Here is a 20287-nt window from a genome sequence, read left to right on the forward strand (position 1 = left end):
TGTGGGTGTTTGTTTCCTGTGTCTGTGTTCATGCCACATGGGACTGTTTCGGTTAGGTTACGTTGTTATTTTGTATTTTTTGTCGTGTTCAGTGGTTTATATTAAAACATGGACACTTACCACTCTGCGTCTTGGTCCGATCCCTGCTACACCTCCTCTTCAGACGAAGAGGAGGAAATCAGCCGGTACAGAAACACCCACCAACCAAGGACCAAGCAGAGTGGTAAAGGACAGCAGCAGCAGCGGCAGAAGACACAGGATTCATGGACTTGGGAGGAGATTCTGGGCGGCAAAGGACCCTGGACTCAGCCAGGGGAATATCGCCGTCCCAAGGCAGAGTTGGAGGCAGCGAAGGCAGAGAGGCGCTGGTATGAGGAGGCAGCACAGCGACGCGGTTGGAAGCCCGAGAGTCAGCCCCCAAAATTTCTTGGGGGTGGCACACCTGACTAAGCCAGGTAGGAGACCTGAGCCAACTCCCCGTGCTTACCGCGGAGAGAGAGGGTGTCGTACTGGTCAGGCACCGTGTTATGCGGTGGAGCGCACGGTGTCCCCAGTATGCGTGCTTAGGTTGGGCATCGAGCCAAGAGTCAAGTACGGAGGTATTCTAACTCAGCCCTATCCAAAGCTGAAAGATGTCTGGTTCGCTGGCTTTTTGTTGTTGCTAGCTTAAAGCCTGATAAATCATAACATCGCTGAATGCAGCGGAGGCCTTCCCTGGGACACAGCGGAGGCCTTCCCTGGGACTCAGCGGTGGCCTTCCCTGGGACTCAGCGGAGGCCTTCCCTGGGACTCAGCGGAGGCCTTCCCTGGGACTCAGCGGAGGCCTTCCCTGGGACTCAGCGGAGGCCTTCCCTGGGACTCAGCTGTGGCCTTCCCTGGGACTCAGCTGTGGCCTTCCCTGGGACTCAGCGGAGGTCTTCCCTGGGACTCAGCGGAGGTCTTCCCTGGGACTCAGCTGTGGCCTTCCCTGGGACTCGCACCAACAGCTGTGATACTTCATTTTCATTTTAAGCCTTTGACAGGTACCTGATGTCTTGTCCTAAACAGCTGATAGCTTGATTACTTGGCGTTATTAATCTCTACATCTGTATCGGAAATGTCTACATAGCCTCTTGGTAAGTTCATGTACAGCAGAAATCACTCAGTCTCCCTCTAAATAATTCTGTACAGTTTCAGTATGTGTTCTTTGTTTTTTTGTGTGAACTCAAACTCAAACTTTCACCCCCTTTTTTCACCCCAATTTCGTGGTATCCAATTGGTAGTAGTTAGTCTTGTCTCATCGCTGCAACTCCCGTACGGACTCGGGAGAGGCGAAGGTCGAGAGCCATGCGTCCTCCGAAACATAACCCAACCAAGCCGCACTGCTTCTTGACACAATGCCCATCCAACCCGGAAGCCAGCCGCACCAATGTGTCGGAGGAAACACCGTACACCTGGTGACCATGTCAGAGTGCACTGCGCCCGGCCCGCCACAGGAGTCGCTAGTGCGCGATGAGACAAGGATATCCCTGCCGGCCAAACCCTCCCTAACCCGGACGACGCTGGGCCAATTGTGCGCCACTCCATGGTCCTCCCTGAATGATAGACATTTTTGTCAAGGTTTTTAGTCATCATAAACGTAAATAGCTGATCAACATGTGTCAACATGATTAGTAGATCAGACAACATTGCGGTCATCAACTCTACACCTATGATCGGTCAGTACAGTTATAGTTGAGCTCGATAACTTCTAAGGGCAAGGGTTATAGAAACCCCGGTCCCTAAACTCACCGAATATCCAGTGGCTCGTAAAAGGTCCTGCTACTTTATCCCTGTTGGCATCTTAAATAGACAGATTCCTCGGGATCCATAAATCCTGTAACCACAGCGGAAGGAGCAAACATAGCAGCAGAACCCAGCAGGCTCTGTAGCCATATTGTAGATATGCAGGTAGTAAATGTTGTGCTTAGGCATGCCAGTAAATGTCAGACTTGGCGAAGCAAACATAAGGTATATTACTGTAATTACTGTATTACAGCTCTGAAGGTGCTTTTCACTGAGGCCTTTAGGAGTTCTCATACATTCCAGATGGGAGGTACCAGACTGGATCTGTGGATATGTTTCTTCTGTATATTCAATCAATGAAAGTGTAGAGTCATGCTTTGGAGCAGGATTTGCTATACTTTGAATTCATTTCAAAGGTTAATATTTCCTTTGCAGCTTAAGCAGAAATTCTGTCCCTGCTGCTGACACTTACAAGTACACTTTACCCACTTGTTCTGAAAACCAACACTTCCCCCATTACAAGCTGTTTGATACACATACAGTCAAATCATTACACATCCTGTTATAAACATGAACCTCACCCATTAACTTTCAAGTTTTAATGTCACGTGCACAAGTACAGTGGAATGCCTTTCTTGCCAACTCAAAACCCAACAATGCAATAATCAATAACAATGTAATCCTAGAAAAAAACACATGAGAAATAAGAAGACATATGAAGAACACAATAAGTAAGTAAGTGTACTATATACAGGGTCAGTTCCAATACATTAAAACCCCTTGAGCTGTTGTGTCTGCTAAGCAGAGGTAAACTCAATGACCACTGCAGCGATGGAGTGAGTTAGTTTCCCTTACAGGCCACAACAGAAGAACGGGTGGACAGAGCAAGCGGGGAGTGTAATTTATCATGCCTCTGCCAATACTCATTCACTTTGATCTGTGCCCCATCTGCGAGGGATGCGTCCGGCGTTTGGAAAGAGTGCTCACTTTCTCTTCCCATTATTCCCAAGTGGAGGGGTATTGATGGAACTCTGTGGGCTAAAGAAGAGTAGTTCCCTGCGGTCTTGAAAGGCATTTGCCATTTAAATGCTACTTAGCCCTAAATCACCTGTGTTTGGCCCGAGGTGATGCACTGGCAGGTGAAGGATGATGCAGTGTGTGTGTACAGTATGTGTGTGTGTGTGTGCCTGTGTGCGTATGTGCGACTGTGTGTCAGCCGCCTCTCTTTCAAGGTGTGTTAGCTCAAGCACCCTCCCTCATTCCCTACCCACCTCTCTTCCTCTCCTCCCACCTCATCCCCTACTCACCTCTCTTCCTCTCCTCCCCCCTCATCCCCTACCCACCTCTCTTCCTCTCCTCCCCCCTCATCCCCTACCCACCTCTCTTCCTCTCCTCCCCCCTCATCCCTTACCCACCTCTCTTCCTCTCCTCCCCCCTCATCCCCTACCCACCTCTCTTCCTCTCCTCCCACCTCATCCCCTACCCACCTCTCTTCCTCTCCTCCCCCCTCATCCCTTACCCACCTCTCTTCCTCTCCTCCCCCCTCATCCCCTACCCACCTCTCTTCCTCTCCTCCCCCCTCATCCCCTACCCACCTCTCTTCCTCTCCTCTCCCTCACTGTTGTGCAGACCACTCGGGGGGTTTCGATTGCACAAACTGTCACAGATGTGCTCTAGTTTTTGTTGTGTTCAGTGTTGTTACTGCTGTCTCTGCTGTTGCTGTGTGCTGTTGCTGTGTGCTGTTGCTGTGTGCTGTTGCGAGTGGGATGGGGGAGGGGGGGGGGGGGGGGGGTTTGGGGAGAAGATGAAGTGTAATTATTCCTCCCTTGTTTGGAGGAGTGTGAAATAATAAGAAAAGGAGCCAGGTTTTCTCTCAGCAGATGCCAGCAGGTACACAGAAGGAGTGTCTTCTCCGTCTCATTTGGTAGCTAAGAATCATTGCTTTCACAATTATCACAGGGGAGAGAGGAAGGAAGGGAGGGAGGATGAGTAGACGAGTACTAGAAGAACTCCCCCGGTGGTAATGTTTTTGTTTTACTTTTGTGATCAAGAAAATGAGGTGATTTCACTTGAAGTTTAGGCTCCTAATGCAGTTTGAAGAAAGACATAACAGTTTATAGCATCTTTCGTAACAGTGGTTTGAGGAACCCACATGAAAACATTTGAATGTTTCTCCGTTTTGTGTGTCGTTCGACTTAGCTATGTTGTTGTGAACTGTCACAGCGTGTTAGGACAGCCGCCATGTGATGCCCGTGATTGGTGTAATTTTGTGGTAAGCTTTAGTGTTCCACAGTAGCTTCCTCCCCTCATCTCCTCTGCCTCACCTTTACTGATGTGATGTGGCTGAATGTTGTTAAAGTATTTGTTGAACATGCTTCATGTGTCTTATTGATGATTGTATGTTAGTGTTGCTCTTTGGTCATACATATTACCTCCGGTATAACCAGCCCTAGACAGTCATTTAGTGGCCCTCTCAATTGTCTACATGTTAATTGCAGTCACAACATCCGCAGGGCCCATATTGTTGCTGTTATTCACACGTATACAGTAGTTCTGCTCTACGGCAGTTCTCTGTGGAAACGAGGTGTCACGTTGTGAGTTGGCGCTCTTTCAGAGCAGACAGAGACATGGAAATGCAATTAGCATACGAGGCAGGGAGAAAGAGAGGAGCTGAGATGGCACTCCCTCCTCTCCCAGGCCTTACGCAGGAGAGGATCGTGGGTAAACAAGGACACCATGTTAAGAGAGGGAGGACACAAACACTGTCTCATGGTTAATTCAAGCCATGCTGAAGGTACAGCACAGTGCAGATAATTATAACACACACACACAGAGCCACACACACACACACACACACGCACACGCACACACACAGAGCTGCTACACACACAGGCGCACACATAGAGGGAGAGTAGGGAGGGAGGGAGAGTAGGGAGAGATAGAGGGAGAGAGGGAGAGTAGGGAGGGAGGGATAGAGGGAGAGTAGAGATGGAAGGAGAGTAGGGAGGGAGGGATAGAGGGAGAGTAGGGAGAGTAGGGATAGAGGGAGAGGAGGGATAGAAGGAGAGTAGGGAAGTAGGGAGAGTAGGGAGAGTAGGGATAGCGGCAGGGATAGAGGGAGAGTAGGGATAGAGGGAGGGATAGAGGGAGAGTATGGATAGAGAGAGAGCAGGGAGAGTAGGGATAGTAGGGATAGAGGGAGAGGATGGATAGAGGTGGAGTATGGATAGAGGGAGAGTAGGGATAGAGGGAAAGTAGGGATAGAGGGAGAGTAGGGATAGAGGGAAAGTAGGGAGAGTAGGGATAGAGGGAGAATAGGGATAGAGGGAGAGTAGGGATGGAGGGAGAGTAGGGAGAGTAGGGAGGGAGGGGGAGTAGGGAGGGAGGGTGGGCTGTCTGTGTTTCTGCCTGACCCAAAAAACACGTTTCACAAGTGTAAAAAGAGACGGCAATCTCTTTCATCTCCCCACACATGTCCCACATACATCCTCCCCATGCATCCTCCCCATACATCCTCCCCCATGCATCCTCCCCATACATCCTCCCCATACATCCTCCCCCATACAGCCCCCCCCATACATCCTCCCCCATACATCCTCCCACATACATCCTCCCCATGCATCCTCCCACATACATCCTCCCCATACATCCTCCCCCATACATCCTCCCCATGCATCCTCCCCATGCATCCTCCCCATGCATCCTCCCCATGCATCCTCCCCCATACATCCTCCCCATACATCCTCCCACATACATCCTCCCCATGCATCCTCCCACATACATCCTCCCCATACATCCTCCCCCATACATCCTCCCCATGCATCCTCCCCATACATCCTCCCCCATACATCCTCCCCATGCATCCTCCCCATACATCCTCCCCCATACATCCTCCCCATGCATCCTCCCCCATACATCCTCCCCCATACATCCTCCCCCATACATCCTCCCCATGCATCCTCCCCCATACATCCTCCCCCATACATCCTCCCCATGCATCCTCCCCATACATCCTCCCCCATACATCCTCCCCATACATCCTCCCCATACATCCTCCCAATGCATCCTTCCCCATACATCCTCCCCCATACATCCTCCCCATGCATCCTTCCCCATACATCCTCCCCCATACATCCTCCCCATGCATCCTCCCCCATACATCCTCCCAATGCATCCTCCCCCATGCATCCTCCCCCATACATCCTCCCCATACATCCTCCCCCATACAGCCTCCCCCATACATCCTCCCCCATACATCCTCCCACATACATCCTCCCCATGCATCCTCCCACATACATCCTCCCCATACATCCTCCCCATGCATCCTCCCCATGCATCCTCCCCCATACATCCTCCCCATACATCCTCCCACATACATCCTCCCCATGCATCCTCCCACATACATCCTCCCCATACATCCTCCCCCATACATCCTCCCCATACATCCTCCCCATGCATCCTCCCCATGCATCCTCCCCATACATCCTCCCCCATACATCCTCCCCATGCATCCTCCCCATACATCCTCCCCCATACATCCTCCCCATGCATCCTCCCCCATACATCCTCCCCCATACATCCTCCCCCATACATCCTCCCCATGCATCCTCCCCCATACATCCTCCCATGCATCCTCCCCATACATCCTCCCCCATACATCCTCCCCATACATCCTCCCCATACATCCTCCCAATGCATCCTTCCCCATACATCCTCCCCCATACATCCTCCCCATGCATCCTTCCCCATACATCCTCCCCCATACATCCTCCCCATGCATCCTCCCCCATACATCCTCCCAATGCATCCTCCCCCATGCATCCTCCCCCATACATCCTCCCCATGCATCCTCCCCATATATCATCCCCCATGCATCCTTACCTCCCCCATACATCCTCCCAATGCATCCTCCCCATGCATCCTCCCCATGCATCCTCCCCCATGCAGCCTCCCCCATGCATCCTCCCCATGCATCCTCCCCATACATCCTCCCCCATACATCCTCCCCATGCATCCTCCCCCATACATCCTCCCACATGCATCTTCCCCATACATCCTCCCACATATATCCTCCCCATGCATCCTCCCCATGCATCCTCCCACATACATCCTCCCACATACATCCTCCCCATGCATCCTCCCCCATACATCCTCCCACATACATCCTCCCACATGCATCCTCCCCCATACATCCTCCCCATGCATCCTCCCACATACATCCTCCCCATGCATCCTCCCCCATACATCCTCTCACATACATCCTCCCACATGCATCCTCCCCATGCATCCTCCCCCATACATCTTCCCCCATACATCCTCCCACATACATCCTCCCCATGCATCCTCCCCCATACATCCTCCCACATACATCCTCCCACATGCATCCTCCCCATGCATCCTCCCCATGCATCTTCCCCCATGCATCCTCCCACATACATCCTCCCACATGCATCCTCCTCATACATCCTCCCCATGCATCCTCCCCATGCATCCTCCCCATGCATCCTCCCCATGCATCCTCCCCCATGCATCCTCCCCCATGCATCCTCCCCATGCATCCTCCCCCATACATCCGCCCCCATGCATCCTGACCTCCTCCCAAATCTTCCTCGACTTTCCCGTTTGTTTGTTTTTGTTTTGCCAAAGCAATTTTCCTTGCCGTTGGCTGAACATCAACTGGAGGTTAAGTTTGTGTAAACGCCTCGATAGGAAAATTGCTCCATGCCTAGTTGGAATAACAGCAGAAATAGAGGGAGAGACGGAGAGTAGGGAGAGAGGGATAGAGGGAGGGATAGAGGGAGAATAGAGAGAGAGGGATAGAGGGAGGGATAAAGGGAGAGTAGGGATTGAGGGAGAGTATGGAGGGAGGGAGGGATAGAAGGAGAGTAGGGAGGGAGGGATAGAGGGAGAGCAGGGTGGGAGGGATAGAGGGAGAGAGAGGTAGAGGGAGAGTAGGGAGGGAGGGAGAGTAGGGAGGGAGAGAGGGAGGCCTGTCTGTGTTTCTGCCTGACACAAAGAACAATAAACACGTTCCACATGGTGAGTGGTGGGCTCCAGATGCAGGCCGGGCCAGAGGACTAACACGTGGAAATGGCTTCCAGACAGGCCTCAGAGAGAGCACAAAGGGCCATTCTCCCCCCCAGCCTAGCACTCGCTCCTGTCCTGTCTCTCTCCCTCTCACCCACCACCACCACCAACCCTCCAACTCATTAAATTATAAACACAGAGAGACGTCAGTTACATGACTTGTCCACGGAAATTCTCCAGCCAAATCGCTAATGCTAACGTGCTTATATTGGGCTCGCACCAGAAAACGAGTGAGAATTCTGGTGACAAATGTTACAGCCCTAGCTAGATCCTAGATTGGACGTTGCTGTGGGCAGGAAGGCCTAGACCGGGACTCCAATGTAATCAGATGACGTGCTGATGAAAAATGGGTTTGAAGTGTTTAAAAGGGTTGTGTCAAGCTATTAAGTCCATTTGTTTGTATTAAGTCAACTTGCCCAGGTCATCGGTTAATTGCAGAGTAAATTCCCCTGTTAGCTTTGGCTGTGTGTCAGAAATGGAGGGGCGGACGGCGGAGGTAAAAAAAAACAATAAGTAACGTAATTTCCACGTCTAGGATACCGATCCTGGCAACCACCAGAAAACGTATACCGACTTCTGCCAAAATCTTCACAATGTAAACCAACCTGGTCTGGCTTTTTGCTGTTGATCCTGGAATTCCAGGACAAATGCTACAAACAAATCAACAATACCGTACGTCAGGCTTCCAGAGTCTATACACACAGATTGGTGCAGGCATTAAAGACGCATAAAAGGGCTGTATGGCGAGTAATCTGGGGTACTGTAGACACAAACTGAGGAGAAATGTTCTACCCCATGTGGCCCCCATCCATCCACACACACACACACACACACACACACACACACACACACACACACACACACACACACACACACACACACACACACACACCACCATCCTGTGATTTATTCGGGCTGGCCGGTGGTTTGTCTTGTAAAGTGTGTTCTGCAGACAAACAAGCAGCTGGAGTTCTCTGTCGGAAGGGTGGAGCAGGTGGCATGGAGAGCACGTTTTTGTATTTTGCCGGGTGGTGGGGTGAACTGGTCCGCAGGGAGGGAGAGAGAGAGAGAAAAGGAAAGGAATGCTAGGAGGGGAAAGGTCTGTTTTCTATTGTATCCTGTCTCTTTCTTGCTCCACTCACGTCATCTCATTAGTCCAGGTGGCCAGGAAGTTCTGATATGATTAGTCACATGGGTGATGGAAGCTTTAAGGTATTGGTCACAATGTTGTCCTAACATATTCTTCCTTTAAAAGCAGTAGATTACAGTATCTTCTGAGACATTTTGTCTGTTTTGTAAATCCCTTTTAAACAACATAATCGTTGTTAGACATTGAAAGTATAGAGCTCCAATTTGCAGTGCTAGATTTTTTCAAATCCATTTTATTGAACTATCCCTTTAAGCTTTAAGAGACGTTGTAGAATTTCTAATAGTACAGAGAGAGCATATCCTAGCTCTTTTTCACCCCCTGAAGACTTAAGAAGTCAGAATAGCGTTCTAAATTACCCATGCTGTCCCATCAGATGTGCTTGTTTGGTTTTGACGTCTTCCCTTTGCAGATGGCTTCTTCCTGCATGCATGGCTTCAAAAGCAGACAGCCTTACGAACAAACATTTATCCCATGAAGTCATAAAGAGGGGCCGAGTTAAAGCACACTGCCAGGGCCTAGCCGAGCTTGACAAGACATTAAATCAGAGAAAAAGTGGTCTTCAAAAAAACTTCCAAGAAACCCAGGCTGGCATTTAAAGTTCAGCCCTCCTAAATCACCCAGGTATAAACACTTTATAATGCATTTATAAACATTGGGCCTGATTAATTAAGCTCCCGCGGGGGTTTGTTGGTGGTCAGACCGACTGTTAAGACTGAAACTCTCTGGGAGCTTTCAAAGTCCAGGAACTAACCCCAGCTTTTTTCCTAGTTTGAAAGCTAAATTGATCAATCACCACCATGTGTTTCTGGTCTCAGAGGAATGGGACGGGTGGTTTACAAAATGGCCGCCATGCATGGGGCTTGCTTGTCCACGTTGTATTGAAGGCAGTGAGAATGTTGTGACAACACGTTTGGTGTGTGGAAGGGAAACAGAAAGGGAAAGGGGGATACCTAGTCAGTTGTACAACTGAATGCCTTCAACTGAAATGTGTCTCCCGCATTTAACCCAGTTAACTCTGAATCAGAGAGGTGTGGGGGGCTGCCTTAATCTACATCCACGTCTTGAAGAGGCTGGGCCAGGCGCTAGTGCGTGTTTATAGGCTGTCATAGCAAACCATCAGAGAAGCATCCAGCTTCTCATGCGCTTGTGTTTCAGATGGTATGTTTGCTTCCCAGATGGTATACTTGCGTTTCAGATGGTATGTATGCTTCCCAGATGGTATGTTTGTGTTTCAGATGGTATGTTTGGTATGTTTGTGTTTCAGATGGTATGTTTGGTATGTTTGCTTCCCAGATGGTATGCTTGTGTTTCAGATGGTATGTTTGCTTCCTAGATGGTATGTTTGTGTTTCAGATGGTATGTTTGGTATGTTTGCATTTCAGATGGTATGTTTGTGTTTCAGATGGTATGTTTGGTATGTTTGCATTTCAGATGGTATGTTTGCGTTTCAGATGGTATGTTTGTGTTTCAGATGGTATGTTTGGTATGTTTGCATTTCAGATGGTATGTTTGGTATGTTTGCGTTTCAGATGGTATGTTTGTGTTTCAGATGGTATGTTTGGTATGTTTGCATTTCAGATGGTATGTTTGGTATGTTTGTGTTTCAGATGGTATGTTTGGTATGTTTGCTTCCCAGATGGTATGCTTGTGTTTCAGATGGTATGTTTGCTTCCTAGATTGTATGTTTGTGTTTCAGATGGTATGTTTGGTATGTTTGCATTTCAGATGGTATGTTTGGTATGTTTGCGTTTCAGATGGTATGTTTGTGTTTCAGATGGTATGTTTGGTATGTTTGCGTTTCAGATGGTATGTTTGGTATGTTTGCGTTTCAGATGGTATGTTTGTGTTTCAGATGGTATGTTTGGTATGTTTGCGTTTTAGATGGTATGTTTGCGTTTCAGATGGTATGTTTGGTATGTTTGCGTTTCAGATGGTATGTTTGTGTTTCAGATGGTATGTTTGGTATGTTTGCGTTTCAGATGGTATGTTTGGTATGTTTGCGTTTCAGATGGTATGTTTGTGTTTCAGATGGTATGTTTGCTTCCCAGATGGTATGTTTGTGTTTCAGATGGTATGTTTGCCTCTCAGATGGTATGTTTGTGTCTCAGATGGTATGTGTGCGTCTCAGATGGTATGTGTGCGTCTCAGATGGTATGTTTGTGTCTCAGATGGTATGTTTGCGTCTCAGATGGTATGTGTGCGTCTCAGATGGTATGTGCGTCTCAGATGGTATGTTTGCGTCTCAGATGGTATGTTTGCTTCTCAGATGGTATGTGTGCTTCTCAGATGGTATGTTTGCGTCTCAGATGGCATGTTTGCTTCTCAGATGGTATGTTTGCGTCTCAGATGGTATGTGTGCATCTCAGATGGTATGTTTGCTTCTCAGATGGTATGTGTGCGTCTCAGATGGTATGTGTGCTTCTCAGATGGTATGTTTGCGTCTCAGATGGTATGTGTGCATCTCAGATGGTATGTTTGCTTCTCAGATGGTATGTGTGCGTCTCAGATGGTATGTGTGCTTCTCAGATGGTATGTTTGCATCTCAGATGGTATGTTTGCGTCTCAGATGGTATGTTTGCTTCTCAGATGGTATGTTTGCATCTCAGATGGTATGTTTGCTTCTCAGATGGTATGTTTGCTTCTCAGATGGTATGTTTGCGTCTCAGATGGTATGTTTGCGTCTCAGATGGTATGTGTGCGTCTCAGATGGTATGTTTGCATCTCAGATGGTATGTTTGCTTCTCAGATGGTATGTTTGCGTCTCAGATGGTATGTTTGCTTCTCAGATGGTATGTTTGCTTCTCAGATGGTATGTTTGCGTCTCAGATGGTATGTTTGCGTTTCAGATGGTATGTTTGCTTCTCAGATGGTATGTTTGCGTCTCAGAATGCCTGTTTGCTTCTCAGATGGTATGTTTGCTTCTCAGATGGTATGTTTGCTTCTCAGATGGTATGTTTGCGTCTCAGATGGTATGTTTGCGTTTCAGATGGTATGTTTGCGTTTCAGATGGTATGTTTGCTTCTCCGATGGTATGTTTGCTTCTCAGATGGTGTGTTTGCTTCTCAGATGGTATGTGTGCATCTCAGATGGTATGTTTGCTTCTCAGATGGTATGTTTGCTTCTCAGATGGTATGTTTGCTTCTCAGATGGTATGTTTGCTTCTCAGATGGTATGTTTGCGTCTCAGATGGCCTTTTTGCTTCTCAGATGGTATATGCGCTTCTCAGATGGTATGTGTGCGTCTCAGATGGTATGTGTGCTTCTCAGATGGTATGTGTGCGTCTCAGATGGTATGTTTGCTTCTCAGATGGTATGTTTGCGTCTCAGAATGCCTGTTTGCTTCTCAGATGGTATGTGTGCTTCTCAGATGGTATGTTTGCTTCTCAGATGGTATGTGTGTGTCTCAGATGGTATATGTGCTTCTCAGATGGTATGTGTGCTTCTCAGATGGTATGTTTGCTTCTCAGATGGTATGTTTGCGTCTCAGATGGCCTGTTTGCTTCTCAGATGGTATGTTTGCTTCTCAGATGGTATGTGTGCGTCTCAGATGGTATATGTGCTTCTCAGATGGTATGTGTGCTTCTCAGATGGTATGTTTGCTTCTCAGATGGTATGTTTGCGTCTCAGATGGCCTGTTTGCTTCTCAGATGGTATATGTGCTTCTCAGATGGTATGTGTGCGTCTCAGATGGCCTGTTTGCTTCTCAGATGGTATGTGTGCGTCAGATGGTATGTGTGCGTCTCAGATGGTATGTGTACTTCTCAGATGGTATGTGTGCGTCTCAGATGGTATGTTTGCTTCTCAGATGGTATGTGTGCGTCTCAGATGGTATGTGTGCGTCTCAGATGGTATGTGTGCGTCTCAGATGGTATATGTGCTTCTCAGATGGTATGTGTGCGTCTCAGATGGTATGTGTGCGTCTCAGATGGTATGTGTGCGTCTCAGATGGTATGTGTGCGTCTCAGATGGTATGTGTTCGTCTCAGATGGTATGTGTGCATCTCAGATGGTATGTGTGCGTCTCAGATTGTATGTGTGCGTCTCAGATGGTATGTGTGCGTCTCAGATGGTATGTGTGCATGCAACCTGTAGACATTTGTTAGTCGGGTATATTGCATGAGTCAGTATCTTTGTTCCAGGGTGTCAGTGTGCTACGTACATGCCAGCCGGCTCACTAGCTATGATCCAAGGCATTATGTTAACTATTGTTGTGTATGCAGCTACCGAGTACACATTAGCTAGCTAGTACACACAGGGCCGTAACTACAGTACATATGAGGTCACCGAGTCCGTACCTCTGTAATGTTTTTTAATTAAAAAAACTTACTGTTGATAGTTAGTAGAATAGTAGAATACACAAGGTGCGATTTCAAAACTTAGTTTTCCTTTTGTTATGTGTCACTCACTGACAGTCACTCAATTAGCCCATGTCAGTTAAAACATTTTAGATTGGTAAATTAGTCTAGTGAGTCTAGCCGGCTATCTAAACTTGTAGTAATCATGGCCGAACGTAACATCCTCTGTGGCACCGTTAGAGATGTCTGAGCTTGTATACAGCGTCTGTGTCCTGAGAAGGTATCTGCTGGCACAAGACCCTATTGAGCCATCAGGGTGGAACCCATCTCCCCCCTGACAGGAGTAAACTGGAGCCCGGATGATATTTGATTTGCTGTAAATGCCTGAAAGGGGGAAGGTGGGGGGCGGCTCCAACAGAACCACCAATCACCACATGTAGGTGACAGTGGGTGAGGGGAGTGCTGAGGCTGGCACGAGGGATTGATTGCAAGACCACAGATGACTTGCATGCATTAGTTCTCCCTCACACATACACACACACACACACACACACACACACACACACACACACACACACACACACACACACACACACACACACACACACACACACACACACACACACACAACACACACCCCTGGCTGCTGTTTTATTGATATTCGGACCTGATGTTCTTCCTCTCCTCCCACCTGACTGCCTAACAAAGTCATTTCCAACAAAGTGTCACCTAACTCCATCAAACCCTTCCTCAATCTGCCTCCACTGGCCATTAATCTGCCATCCACTGGCTCCAGGTCATCTACAAGACCCTGCTAGGTAAAGTCCTGCCTTATCTCCGCTCGCTGGTCACCATAGCTGCACCCACCCGTAGCACGCGTTACAGCAGGTATATCTCACTTGTCACCCCCAAAGCCAATTCCTCCTTTGGCCACCTCTCCTTCCAGTTCTCTGCTGCCAATGACTGGAGCGAACTACAAAAATCTCTGAAACTGGAAACACTTATCTCCCTCACTAGCTTTAAGCACCAGCTGTCAGAGCAGCTCACAGATCACTGCACCTGTACATAGCCCATCTATAAATAGCCCAAACAACTACCTCTTCCCCTACTATATTTATTTATTTATTTATTTTGCTCCTTTGCACCCCAGTATTTCTACTTTGCACACTCATCTACTGTCAAATCTACCATTCCAGTGTTTTACTTGCTATATTGTATTTACTTCGCCACCATGGCCTATTTATTGCCTTTACCTCCCTTATCTCACCTCATTTGCTCACATTGTATATAGACTTATTTTTCTACTGTATTATTGACTGTATGTTTGTTTTACTCCATGTGTAACTCTGTGTTGTTATATGTGTCGAACTGCTTTGCTTTATCTTGGCCAGGTCGCAGTTGTAAATGAGAACTTGTTCTCAACTTGCCTACCTGGTTAAATAAAGGTGAAATAAAAAATACAAAAATAAATTAATGGCTGGCAATCTGCTTCCACTGGCCCTTAATGACTGGCAATCTGCCTCCACTGGCCATTAATGATGACAATCTGCCTCCACTGGCCATTAATGATGACAATCTGCCTCCACTGGCCATTAATGATGACAATCTGCCTCCACTGGCCATTAATGATGACAATCTGCCTCCACTGGCCATTAATGATGACAATCTGCCTCCACTGGCCATTAATGATGACAATCTGCCTCCACTGGCCATTAATGATGACAATCTGCCTCCACTGGCCATTAATGATGACAATCTGCCTCCACTGGCCATTATTGATGACAATCTGCCTCCACTGGCCATTAATGATGACAACCTGCCTCCACTGGCCATTAATGACTGGCAATCTGCCCCCACTGACCATTAATGGCTGGTAATCTGCCTCCACTGACCATTAATGGCTGGTAATCTGCCTCCACTGGCCCTTAATGACTGGCAATCTGCCCCCACTGCCCATTAATGACTGGCAATCTGCCTCCACTGGCCCTTAGGGACTTGCAATCTGCCTCCACTGGCCGTTAATGGCTGGCAATTTGCCTCCACTGGCCCTTAATGACTGGCAATCTGCCTCCACTGGCCATTAATGACTGGCAATCTGCCTCCACTGGCCATTAATGACTGGCAATCTTCCTCCACTAGCCATTAATGGCTGGTAATGCTGCGAGGAACCACAGGAAACAACAGAGAGGGAAAGGAGGGAGTTTGCAAGCACTATTTGAATCCTGAACGCGGGTTGGGGGGGGGGGGGGGGTGTAGCAGAGGGCGGGGGGAGGAGTAGTAGGGGGGACTGGAGAAGATCCTCACACAGCAGCTGGCAGGGAGGGGGAGGAGCTGGATAGGCCCCTCTAACACTAATTCCAACCCCCTCAGATTAGCTGTCATCTGATGCCAGGCCTGCCTGTAACTCCGTTCTCTCCCCTCCATAACCCTAACCCCATTTTACCCCCCTTGTGGTCCCCTCTGCCCCCTCACTTTTCCACGCTCTGAGCCCACGAGCTGCAACTGATCTGGCGATACTTTCACCAACATGGCTGGTGTTTGTGCACGGGTTTATCACTACAAGACTCAAAATGGCAACGTCACTTCTCCCCATCAAAGCTCTTTGAAGGATTATGGGCCTCATGGCGCGACTGATAAGGAAATTTGAGAGGGAGAAGTGACGCACCGTCCAACGGGGACTCCAACGGGGACTCTTTGTGGGTGACTTATTTGCTGGTCAGTCTGTGAATTTGGTGTCAGTGTGTCAAACCTTTTCACATATTGGCTTCAGAGTTTATGTGGTTAATTACGAAACACAGTACACAGTACAAATACAGTACATACACCAAGACCAGATTTCACATGCATGAAAACAGTTCTGATGTGTAAACCACGGTTGTATACGGTTGGGCCGTATACAGATGTTTATACCGTTTCTCTACTGGGGTATATACGAAGATACCGAATGTGCACACAAGGGATGCTAAAAAACACAATTTTTTTCTCCAAAATGTGTTATTTTACAAACCAAAAAAATGAGGCAACAGGGATGTTGATCTTGACATCGAGCCACTTAACTAGTAAGTTAGCAAACCAAATGCAGAGCTGGAGCCCTGAGCTGGATATCATTTATTTGACACATCTTAGATTCCTTACAGTTCCTTACAGTGGCGTAGCACGTACCCCCCGATGCCCCCAAACGACTTGTTACTTCCGCAAAACTATTAGGAGAATCCACATGTAGTGTGATTGAGCCAGACAGAGGACTAGGGCCTGGAGAAAGTGGAGATGGAGCCACGCAATCGTCTTCTACGCTATGATTTGTGCGCTTGCGTTTCACTTGGCCCCGTGCGATGGAGCTAATAGCCATGGGGGCAAGGGCAGTATAGATCCCTGTAAACATGCACCACCGTGCAGGTGCTCAATTTGTATCGAAATAGCCCCGAGCGACAAAGTCATTTGGCCATAGCTGGGCGAGAGCCACGGCCCTGTGAAAGAGCTTAATGAAGCCGCTCTCACTCTGTGAACCCCTGCCTCCAGGCCGTTGTCCTCCTTCTGCACCAATTCACCACCTCTTCCTCATCCTCCTCACCCAGCTCCTTTGTCCATAGAGTATTAGCACCATGTTATGTTGCCTTTATACCTTTCTGTATTAGTATGTATCAGATGGACGATAGGTGCTGTTGATAGGTAGTGTTTTGGGCCCAAGTCTGCTGTCGTTGAGAGTGCTTTAGGTGGAATGCATAGTTATTTAGTTGGGTCACTCAGGGGGAGCAACATTGGCCACTTTAACGTTGTTTCATCTGGAGCTCTGTTAGAGTACATGCCTATATTACATGTTTATAAAACAGTTGATGTTAATATTTGGCCTCTGTCTCATCTGCAGGTTTCTCCATGGGGAGTACACCGTAGAGGTGGCCATCAACGACTACCTGGACATCTACTGCCCCCACTACGCGGACCCGCTCCCCCTGGAGCGCATGGAGCGTTACATCCTCTTCATGGTCAACTACGACGGCTACACCACCTGCGACCACCGCATGAAGGGCTTCAAGCGCTGGGAGTGCAACCGGCCACAGAGCCCCAACGGACCGCTCAAGTTCTCCGAGAAGTTCCAGCTCTTCACTCCCTTCTCACTAGGGTTTGAGTTCCGGCCGGGTCACGAGTACTACTACATCTGTAAGTAGAACATTTGATTCACCGCCACACTGGTTATGTCCCCAAGTTAGGTAGAGAAAAGAATATGCGAGGAAGAAATGACTTACCACACCAAACAGAAGCAGCTGCGACCCGTCAAGAATATTCAGCGCTGTCAACCCATCGCTCTTTAGTTGATGAAGTTCAGGGAATGTCAGATGGATCTACTTGTTTCCTGGTCATTTGAAGGTTGATTTTATCTCATTTGGTGGGAAGCAGGGGAGGAAGGGGAGGAAGGGGAGGAAGCCAAAATAGCGGTAGGGGTTTAATTAATAGGCTTTGCTTTGTGGTTTCATTTGGCTCTCATGCATGGCTCCCTGCTAGTGCCAAGGCTAGGAACCAACCAGGAACGGTCTGTTCACACCACAGTGTGAAAGCCAGAGAGGTAGAGCACAGCCCGTATACACAGAGAAGTGGCGGATGATTATTCTGCATCAAAACCAACTTTACCTGCTATTTACTAGAAAATAACGATCGTTACCAGGTACTTCTTTGAAGTAATTCAATATAACTACAAACCAGTTGATATCAAATGGTTCCTTACGCTAATTAGTTGAATTTAAACAAAATATAGTTACATGGCAAAAGCAATGTAATTAAGCTGTTACAAGGAAAATCATGGAGCGTGAAATAAAGTAATCAAACAGACTGTTACCAATCACAACATCCAGCCAACCAGAGGGGAGCCCGGACATATCCATTATCTCCAGATTCCGGTTGACTTGTCCATCCATGTGTTTTGTTCCTGACCTGCCATCCTTTTGTGTGGTGCCCCGGCTCATCCCATTTTCTTACACCCCTTCATTAAAATTTTAATTTGTCAACTGGCAGCAAGCTATTAGCTGGGTGCTTAGCTTCACAGGGCGTGATCGGTGCAAAACCAGTTACCGGCGACCTCATGCAGAACGCTTCAAATTATGCTGATTGGTCAAATCATATTTAGCCGAGGGAACTTGATGGGGGTAATTGTGTCCTTCTGGCTCCGGACCGCGGTGCGGCGGGTTATACACGGCCAGACAGGCGTGACACCTCACCTACCAGATGCATCACACCCACACACGCCCACTTTGACTTCAAGGTCGCGGTATGCACTTCAAGATCGCGGTATGCACGCCACTTCCCATTTTCCTGCGTCGGAGGTGTTTTTCCCCTTCCGTGGTCACATGTCCCAGGTGCAGTGTGTCCATGTGCAGGACAGACCCTGTGAAAGGTGTTCATTGGGGGGGTGGGGGTTGCTACTAGCATTAGCACAGTGACGGGCTACTGTAACTGGTCCCATAGACTTCCAGTCATTGAGCCCCCTACCTCTCTAACCTCCTCTACAACTCTACCCCCTACCACCCCCCCCCATCCCCCTACCCCTCTACCCCATACCCCCATCCCTCTACCACATACCCCCCCTATCCCCCTACCCCTCTACCCTATACCCTCCTACCCCTCTACCCCATACCCCGCTATCCCCCTACCCCCCAACCCCTTCTCCACCCCCCTCTCCACCCCATGTGCACTCAGGCACAAATACCAAATATGCACACTCAAATACACACCCAAATAAACACACCCACCCTGAACCCCAACCACACATCTTTTTAAAAGACCAAGTACCAAAGATGCTGATGCAAGAAAGTGGCCATTTTGGTGCCTGATATTTTATATTTTAATTAAAATAAAACTGTGTTATTATATGAATACCGACGATATAAAAATAAAACAGTGTTATTTTATGGATACCGAGAGACAAAGTAAAACATAATTTGCCACAGTGAAATTACAAAAGTGCTGCCTTCCAATTTGGGCACAAAAGACTACACTTTTGACTGGACAAAATGGTTTTCCAGGGTTAAGAATGCAGCACTACGTCCAAATCAGTGGAGGCTGCTGAGGGGAGGACGGCTCATAACAATCGCTGGAACGGAGCGTATGGAATGGCATCAAACACATGGAAACCATGTTTGATGTATTTGATACCATTCCACTAATTCCGCTCCAGCCATTACCACAAGCCCGTCCTCGCCAATTAAGGTGCCACCAACCTTCTGTGGCCCAAAGTCTCTCTCTGGCTCTCTCGCTGGTTCACATCAAATCAAATGATATCACAACTGGTGTAGACTTTAAAGTGAAATGCTTGCCTACGAGCCATCCCAACGATGCAGTTTTCAAAAAAATTAATAAAAATAAAAATAGTAACAAGGTATAAAATACACAAGAATGGAGGTATATACAGGGGGTACCAGTAACAAAAAAATGTGCAGAGGTATGAGTCACTTGAGGTAGATATGTACATGAAGTCAGGGTAAAGTGACTAGGCATCAGGATAGATAATAATAAGGTATTTGAGGTAGATATGTACATGAAGGCAGGGTAAAGTGACTAGTCATCAGGATAGATAATAATAAGGTATTTGAGGTAGATATGTACATGAAGGCAGGGTAAAGTGACTAGTCATCAGGATAGATAATAATAAGGTATTTGAGGTAGATATGTACATGAAGGCAGGGTAAAGTGACTAGGCATCAGGATAGATAATAATAAGAGTAAAATAAAGAACAGAATAGCAGCAGCATATGATGAGTGTTAAAGAGTGTGTCAGTTTGCGTGTGTTATGTCTGTGTGAGCGTATAGTGTATGTGAATGTGTATAGGATCAGTGCAGATCGTTCGGGTACCATTCATTGACTATTTAGCAGTCTGGCTATTCTTTCTTTGGCTTTTCCCGATGCTGTGGTGTTTTGGTTCTTTCCAGTGATGCTGTTAGCATATCAGAGGTTGCATTGAGTTGCTTGTTGTTTTCCCTTACTGAGCCATATGGTGGGTGAGT

The 20287-nt window shown here is 47.8% G+C and overlaps 1 protein-coding gene across 1 annotated transcript in view; it reads left to right on the plus strand.

Annotated features, from left to right (window-relative positions):
- Positions 1-696: 696 nt before the first annotated feature.
- The window catches only part of LOC120053918 (ephrin-A2-like), a 25370-nt gene continuing 5779 nt past the window's right edge, over positions 697-20287 (plus strand). Inside the window, exons 1-3 of the mRNA XM_039001230.1 lie at positions 697-988; positions 1109-1115; positions 17160-17452. Coding sequence (XP_038857158.1) covers positions 697-988; positions 1109-1115; positions 17160-17452 — 592 coding nt within the window. The remainder of the gene's footprint in view (positions 989-1108; positions 1116-17159; positions 17453-20287) is intronic.

The sequence above is a fragment of the Salvelinus namaycush genome, chromosome 9, assembly GCF_016432855.1.
Source record: "Salvelinus namaycush isolate Seneca chromosome 9, SaNama_1.0, whole genome shotgun sequence".
Classification (NCBI taxonomy): Eukaryota; Metazoa; Chordata; class Actinopteri; order Salmoniformes; family Salmonidae; genus Salvelinus; species Salvelinus namaycush.